Below are 8,737 nucleotides of genomic sequence, written 5' to 3'. Positions count from 1 at the left end.
CATGTGTCCATGTGGCTCTTGGCTATTCACATCTAGTCAGTTATGCGGACTAGGTGATGTCTTTGTCATTATACACGTCAGACCAGCTTACCAACATTCAGCTAGAACAAGTCATACTAAGATGCAGCATTGCCAAGTTGACATTTTATCAGGAGGCACTTAAGTGAGAGCTATTTTCAGAGGACACCACACTTTCAAAATAGATGCAAGCACGTAGATGCATTTGAACTCCACTAAACGATTTACTTTGCTGGTAGGAATACTACAGAGCCCCTGACGTGACGAGCCAATAAAAGAGACTTAATGTTCATCAATTTATTTATTTATGCCTCATCAATCCAAACCAAATGTAATATTTTAGGGATTAGGTCATGGGAAAATCCGCTGATGAGGTATAATACGTGTTATTGTAACACAGTAAAAACTCAGGTCTATGTAATGGGCATGTATTCATGCATACATTATACTGTGGTCTGAAACTATCATCAAATCCCCACAAGAAGCCGATCTAAAAACACTCTTAAATGTACAGTTGCATCATAATTCCCTTCCTGCAGGTTCTACATGGTTATTAAGACATCTATGTAAACACTAATGTACAATCCACTTTCTGCACCCCTTTGTTAATAAACATCAGATACAGTATATGAAACGCTTAGTATTCCCCTGAGGAATGAAATGACTGAATTGCACCAGCAATTATATACAGGCTGTTATGATGCCACATTGTCCATATAGTTCAGTGTAAGATTAAACTTTGATGACAAAGGATGATAATATTCTGTATTTTTCTTGACAACAAATCCAAAAACAAAACCAACAATGTTTATTCTACTAACAAGTATTGCCTATGCTGGCAAAGCATGATTTAGTTTATCCCTCTGTGTCATCCACGACTATTGTTGTCTAAAAACTATTATAACATACAGAAACCACACAACTTCAATGGGTGACATGTCCCTTCATTACAGTGAGCATGGGCAAAATTTACTCTTCCCGACATTCAAGTAGTGTTTGTGAAAACTAGTCCAGTCATTTTAGGAAATTACTTTTTAAAATTAAACTATGTATTTTTTGATTAGTTCTTAAAGATTTCTGAAGATAATAAGAGATCGACAAACATTTCTGGTTTTAGTCTTTTTAGATTTGTTGACAATAAGAGAAACAGAGTAACACCACCCTTCATCACTAAACAAAAAAGGCGCACCCAAAGGAAACCTATGCACATCTGATATCAGGCATACACTGAATAGCAAAATCATTATGCACATGCACTTGTTAATGTGCCATTACCATTAAATTAATTTAGCTATAGCTGGAACGTTTGACTGCAATGGCTACATGGTGATGAAGAATCATGCAATGAAAAGTCTGATGTGAACTAAAAGATCTCCAAAAGAGGCTGCAATCTGGGACTTTCCTCCAGTGTGGTCTGACAGTGAGGTATAATGACGGTGGTGACTGGATGGAGTGAAAACTGGACGTTAAAAAAAACATGATGAGTGAGTGTCAAGAGTGAATTGTCACAGGTAGCACTGTATTCGGATGTGAAGGTCTGTTGAGGGTTCAGGGCTCTGTCAAACCCTCTGTGTTGTTACAAAGTGAATGATAGAGTTCAGAGCTCAGTGTGTATCCTGAGAGGGCCTGTTTAAACTCCTGCAGGGGGCAGTAGACTCCACTACAACCTGGAATAAGTTGATCCTACAGAAAGACAAACATTTAGAGTTAACCACAAAGAAAAAAATATGGCAACAGCTTATCAAGTAAATATAGACACATTCTCGCCCCCTACCTGGCCTATGTATGACACTTTGACGAAGGCTTCGTTGGTCTGCTGGTGTTGATGCAGCTCCAGAGTGATATCAGCTGCATACGGTGGCCATCTCATATCAAAAATCCCCAGTGCCATCAGACAGGGAATCAAAGAGGTGTCATGTGCAGAGTACAAAAACAACTTCCTGTTTGAGAGAGGATTTTAACAGCGGACCATTTAAAGACCAAATACAATCGAGTATGTTTAAGAATGGGTGTGCTCATCCTAAGCTGTCCAACCTTTTTGACTCTGATGATGTGTCCTGTAGTTTCTCATCAATGTTGGCTAACAATATGTGCAGGAGTGGTCCCACAGACAGCTGCAAGTTCTCCCTGCCAGAAGCACAGCAAAAGAATTACAGGTGGCCTGTTGAACTTGATACATAACTGGTAAATTCTCCTTATTGACACTGATAGAGGGTTATTGTTAAACCCTGAATCTACCATTTCCCAACACTCTGCCCTCTGCTGACTTTGTTTAATCTTACCTCTTGCTGGGTTCATAGATATGGCAGATCATGTCAACAGCTCTCTTTTCTACTTTATTCCTCCAGGTGTCCAGCACTGGTGGGCAGGGCAGGCCGTGTGTCTGTTTAATGTGCGGAAACAAGACGCAGTCAGTATCAGCTGTGAAGTGCTGAAGTGAAGTTTCTGCTCACTCTTTTCCAGCGTTGTCATCACATTATGACATATTTGCCATTTTCCCCTTCATCATAATTATTTTCCAAAAGGCTGTCTAGTAAACAGTGTCAATATTGAAGCGTCTAAACCATTTAAAATTTTCAAGTAGCTTTATTTTTTATTTAAGTGGATGATGGCTATAATGTGAAATGTGGTGCTTTAATCTGTCTGTGAATTTAAATAAGTTTGGCTAGTGAGGAGAAAGGAAATGGTGGGAAAAAAAAACAAAACATTGCTCAATTCCACAAGACTCAATAAAGACTCCCCTCGTGTCTTGTTTCAGATCTTGTGGACATTTCTAAGATGGTTATTTGAACATATAGAAAGATGACCCTCTGGTATTACCCTCCTCATTCATGAATTTCTCTCACTGACTGTTTTAAGATATCCTCAATTACGGCACGAGTAAATACAAAACTTGTTAAAATCTCTAGAAACTTTGTGAAGTCTGTTATGGAGTTTCATCTTACATAAGCTTGCTAGGTTGTGCTGCCTCAGGTAGAGCTAAGTCTTAATAATAATCATACATATTCTGATAGCTAGTGGTGAGACCTAATAAAAATCATATGAATCATGACGTGGCAGTGTCACCTCTCTGGCAACCATGTCGTCCCTAATGAGGATGAAGTCGACGTGCTGGTGAGCAGCGATGCCCAACGCGTCCTGGATTCTCTGCAGGTCTGCTGCAATGTCTGGCAGAGTGGACGACTCTGCCCAGCGGTGGCTGCACAGAACACACACCGTGTCAGCCACGAAACACAGATAGACCACGACAACCTGTCAGAGGCATCTCAACTCTGCTTATAATTTTGCACAACACATTATTCAAGATTCCAGTTTTGGGTAGCGAATGCATAGGATGGTCCGGGCCTGACTGTGTTCCAGGTATGAAAATTTACTCTACGTACCTGCCAAGGATTTTGAGCAGCTTGCATCCATGATAGTTAGGATACAGGATTTCAGATTCTGCCTCCGTTGTTAATATATGCACAATTTCTACAGGTAGAACAGAAAATTACACAAACAGATGAGATGAGAACCAGAATAGAATAAATAACATCATACACATATGGGTTTCTACCCTACCTTTTTGTTTTTGCTGGAAGAGCCCTGCTATCAGGCACTTAGCAGATTCAATGGTCCTCACAATGTTAGTGGAGCGCACACTAAAAATGGAAAAAAAGAGGTCATGGAAGGCAGCCAACTTAAAAGTGGGAAAGCATTTAGGCTGATATCTTTTTTCCCTGCACTCATAAATCCAATGTATCAAAACCAGAGTACCGAATAGTGTTCGTTGCTACCCATCATGATGTGCGACACTTACTAGACCTCAGCTGGGCTAAAGGTGGGGTTGAGGAAGGGAATCTCCTCTACGTATCTCCTCCTTAGCCTCTTGCCCAGCTCATACAGCTGCTGCATGCCCACTGTGGTCAGCTGGCCGGGGAACGTGCCACCCTGCCAAACGTGACAAACAGGATTAGGTTTTACTCTCAGGTGTGCCTTGGCCTAACAGACACACATCTGTGATTGCATGCAGGGATTCAAAGTGAATGTGGTACAAGCATGGCAGGAGTCCAGACTGTAGGATTTAGTTTACAAAGCTGAATCTGGTGCAGTTAAACCTCCTTAGCAAAGCAGCTAACTCAGCACAGGAAACTAAGATTCCCATGGACACGGTGTCTGACAAATGGGACACAATATCTCACTGGGAAGCTCCACACACAGTTCAGCAGTATCACAGAGAGAAGGTGAATAAATGAACCCGGTTTAGTGCCGTATGTCATCTTTGTAATGAATCTTAGTGGCCACTAGAGGGGGAAAGCGAATAGAGTCAATGAATTAATATGGGCGTGAAGCCATGGGGTGCTTCACATCTTTTGAATCTATTCATCTAAACTCACTTCTTCCTGGCATTTTTCACAGCAGATATTAACTTGTCATAGCGAGAAAAGGGCGCTCAGAGAGCACAGACCTCTGCCATGCTGATATCAAACCAGACTTCAGGGGAAAAAAAAAAAAATCTAATTCATAGTAAATGATGCAGATCTGCCCCCAAATTTAATGGATTCTTCTCTGGCCAAGTTCGGTGCCACTCGGTTCAGCACTTTTTGTATAATCCTGTTGAAAAATAAACCTCCTTGGCAAAGGTAACTAACATTATTGATGACTCTGTGGTCCCAGTGAGTGTCCAAGTAAACTATGCCAGATTGCACAATGTGAGGGATCTGGCGCAGGCACACTTAAATGAAATAGAATCGTTATGTTACTCATTACAGCTGTGCTTTTCCGGCTATGTGTCTAAATGTCTGCTTTGACAAACACCTACTGGCTTGTCATAATTACCTCCACCAAGGAGGTTACAGGTTGCCATTTTATCAATTTGCAGATGTTTCATTTCACATTTAAATCTCCACTGGAACACAATAAAGCAGGGGTGGGCAGATTTCGTCCCGTCGGGCATTTAAATTAATACTATAACTAATTTCATCGAGTGGTATTCATTTCACTATTTTTCCCTGCAAGGCGTGACCTTGTGGTTCCACTAGATGGCGTGCTGCAAATACAACTGACCCTTTCTAATGAAGAGGCCAAGAGTCACTCATCTCTTCACCTGACCTGACCTTCACTTCTGCTGTTGCATTGAGCACAGAGCAATCACCGGCAAAATGAGCAAAGTCGACAGCGAGTGCCGGGTTTTTAAGAAAGGTTGGACGGCAAAATATTTTTACACTGAAGTCTGATCAAAGGCCATACGTCTGTTTTGTCGAGAAATCGCTGCGGTATTCAACGAAAACAATATCAGTATACACTTTTCCACCAAGCGTGCTAACGATGCTAGCAATTTGTCACCCCAAGAAAGGGCGAGTACAGCTTCGAGGTTAGCAGCCGCTTTACAGGCTCAGCAAAGATGTTTTTACCCGACAGTCTACAATTCAGGAGTCCAACACAAAGGCAAGTTATCTGCTGGCATATAAGTTAGTAAAGCAAGCAAGCCTTTCTCTGAAGGAATGTATGGTGAAGACAGCACGTGCTCCGTGTCCAGAGGAAACAAGCTTATCACGTGACTCGCCGAATAGAGTAAATTGACAAAGACTTGGTTTGTGGGTTAAAAAAAGAAAAGAAAACGGAGTCCTTTTAAATTTAATTCGTCAGCTCTGGATGAAAGCAGTGACATAAAGGACCCCGCACAGCTTCTATTTTTTTTTCCAGATGAATTAATGACAATTTTGAAATCACGCAGGAGTTTTTATCCATGGAGTCCATGAAAGGCAATACGAGAGGATCGGGGGTGTCTGGTTGCATTGAGAGGCTGAAGCTACCTTGGTGTAAACTGGTAAATTGTCACCACAGATGGATCTCAAGATTTAACAAGAAAAAATGTCAAACTGCTGAAAACAATCCAGGAGAAGGTGAAATTAGAGAACCCTGAATTGGAGGTAATTTTCCTACATTGTATTATCCACCAGGAAGCCCAGTGCAAGGACAGTGATGCAGCTTGGCCATGTAGTGAAGCCAGTCGTAAAACTTGTGAACTTCATACCGGGACTTAATCATCGTCAATTCCTTGAAGAAACAGATGCTGTCCACCATGACTTACTTTAACACTAATGTCCGCTGGCTAAGTTTGAGGAAAGTGCGTCAGTGAGTGTGGGACCTCCAGAAGGACATTGGGACATTTTTGACACACCTGAACGAGTTGAACGTGAAGCTACAAGGGAAGGATGTATTTGTGCGTGAACTGCATTTGAACGTGAAAGCTTTAAAAGCCAAATTGACTTTGTTCTCAAGGCAAGTGATGAACAAAATGATTCGCTCCTTTCCAACACTGGCGACGCTGGAAGAGGACAACCTGCACGGACAAGACTCTGAAAAGAGTCAAGAAAACAACACTGTTCCCATTAAATCAAGAACTCAGGGGTGAGTTTATTTTCATTACTTTTTGGTAAACAGATTTCACATTCATGCAATGTATGTTAGTTCATTTCCCCCCTCTACAGCCAGTGTTAGCGGCCCGTCTTTCAATTTCTAAAACCCAGTGTGAGCCAAAATGTTTGCCCACCCCCGCAATAAAGCATCAAAATTAAGTTTTTTTTGTTTGTTTACATGCCTTCACAAAGTATTCAAACCCCTACATATTTTTCACACTTTATGTACAGTCTTATGTTAAATTTAAAAAAAAAAAAAAAAATACTGTGCCTTTCCAAATCATATTTAATCAGTTAAATTGACCATAGGTGGACTCAAATCAAGGTGTAGAAACATCTCAAAGAAGATCAAGAAAAGTGGGAGGCACCTGAGCTAAACTTAGTGTCACAGCAAAGGGTCTGAATACTTATGTGATATTTCAGTTCTTCCTTTTTAATAAATTGCAAACATTTCTAAAATTCTGTTTTCCCTTTCTCATTATGGAGTATTCAGTGTAGATTGATGAGTGAAATTTTTGTTGTTGTTATTGTTTTGGCATAAGGCTGCAACATAACAAAATGTGAAAAAACAGAGGAGGTCTGAATACCTTCCCACAAAGCCTCTTACCAGGAAGCAGCTACACAAGTTTCTGCACCTGAATCTGTTCCATCATTGCTTTTGCCGTCTGATTTAATTCAACAATACAAAACACACCTACTCACGGTCAGTATGTTTCTCCGATAGCTGTCTTCTACAGGAGCTGTGGGTCTGGGGCCACCATGTAGATCTGTCACTACATAGTTGATGTGGGTGTGTGCTGGAGGCTCCAAGAGCGTTGGCACCCACTGGACCTTAGATGAGACAAACAAGGAATTGTTACACAGTTGTTATTTACAGATATTATGTGGCACTGCTTTTAAAAGACACAAACACAAAATGAGTTTTACCTCCATCACGTCAGGTATCGACTTTAGCGGGGTTCGAGCACCATGTCGGAACAGGACTTGGACCAGCTTTAGTTTGTAGGGAGAACTGAGATTTCTGTCAGCAGGGGTGCAGCTCGGAGCAACCTCGTCTGAACTTGTCTTTTTCTGTGACCACAGCATAGAGCCAAAAGCTATGGACACTGAACCTAAAACACCTGCTTTGGTCCAAAGACTCTTCATGGCTGTACTGTGAACAAAAAACAGATTCTCGTAGTGTGTCTGAATTAATTAAACAAGCCTCAGTGTTAATATTAAAAGGAAGACGTACATAATAATGTCAGCAATACTAACAGAATTAATAACTTTGCTGGTGGTGTTATGAAAGGCCCTGTCGGCCTCACTTTTGCCCAACAGTTTTGTGACACATCCACTCAAGCTTCCTCTGTGTCATGTAGTAACAGACTGCAATTATCGATTGCTTCAATTATCAATTCCGTATCAAATGGCTTGTTTTGTCCTTCCCAACAGTAAAGTCTCTAAAGTGTTTGTGTTTGATGTTTTGGATGTTTAATTTGGAGAAAAAAGCACTCAAACATCCAAATCAAACACCCAAAACATCAATAAAATGATGATATTGTCAAAATATCTGGTTGCATCTTTACATCAAGGACCACAATGGAAGTGGGTCTTGGACTTCTTCGTAGTTTTGTGTGATTTTATGTCCTCATTCTCACAATATAAAATAAACTAGTCAATCTTCCAAAAGACAAGGTCCCCCCATTTGAGATAATATCAATATCAATGACTTTACTTCCAAAATATGCCTTGTGGATCATAACATTTTCACATCAAACAATTCATGACCCCTTGTTAATGTTTTATCACTCATTTACTATTTTTTTCCTTTAATGTGTCACCTATCTGTGGCTCTCGTTTCCTCATTCTTTAAATATATTAGTTTCATAAAAACCTAGCTGTGCCACCAAACTGCTAAACACTACGAGATTGGGACTAGGCCCTGTTCACACAGCGGATGGAGTTTACCAACAAACTCTCTCAAACACAAACTCATTGCTAACAGAAAGCACGTAAAAACAACACTACTCGGCTCACTCTTTCAAAACTGGCTAGCCGCAACACAACATGATAACGTGAAGTTTAACCTTCGTGTCAATAATAAAACGGACTAACTGCACCATAGCAGAGAAGCTCGCTTTAGTGACAGGTGTAAGTACTACTTACTTTTTCGCAACGGCAAATAAAATGAAGTTCTTCTGATGCTCTCGATGGAAAACACCGTGTTCAGTTAAATAATGAATTCACTTCTCAATCGGCAGCTTTTACAACCGGTTAAAACCGACAGACATGTCGGGAACTGTAGGGCAACAGATGCAACTCTGCAATAGACGTGA

The 8,737-nt window shown here is 40.7% G+C and overlaps 1 protein-coding gene across 1 annotated transcript; it reads right to left on the bottom strand.

Moving 5' to 3' along the window:
* Nucleotides 1-304: 304 nt before the first annotated feature.
* Nucleotides 305-8,735, bottom strand: acp6 (acid phosphatase 6, lysophosphatidic). The gene is made up of 11 exons (XM_056390206.1): nucleotides 8,568-8,735; nucleotides 7,347-7,572; nucleotides 7,122-7,250; nucleotides 3,818-3,948; nucleotides 3,580-3,659; nucleotides 3,402-3,489; nucleotides 3,085-3,217; nucleotides 2,301-2,401; nucleotides 2,053-2,145; nucleotides 1,793-1,958; nucleotides 305-1,701 (listed from the first exon to the last, which is right to left on the bottom strand). The coding sequence occupies exons 2-11, from the start codon at nucleotides 7,563-7,565 to the stop codon at nucleotides 1,567-1,569; spliced, it is 1,275 nt and encodes a 424-aa protein (XP_056246181.1). The 5' UTR covers nucleotides 7,566-7,572; nucleotides 8,568-8,735; the 3' UTR covers nucleotides 305-1,566.
* Nucleotides 8,736-8,737: the final 2 nt, after the last annotated feature.

Source organism: Seriola aureovittata, chromosome 11, assembly GCF_021018895.1.
Source record: "Seriola aureovittata isolate HTS-2021-v1 ecotype China chromosome 11, ASM2101889v1, whole genome shotgun sequence".
In the NCBI taxonomy this organism is placed as follows: Eukaryota; Metazoa; Chordata; class Actinopteri; order Carangiformes; family Carangidae; genus Seriola; species Seriola aureovittata.
Note: the sequence above shows the minus strand (reverse complement) of the source record. Positions and strands in the feature narration are given on the sequence as shown.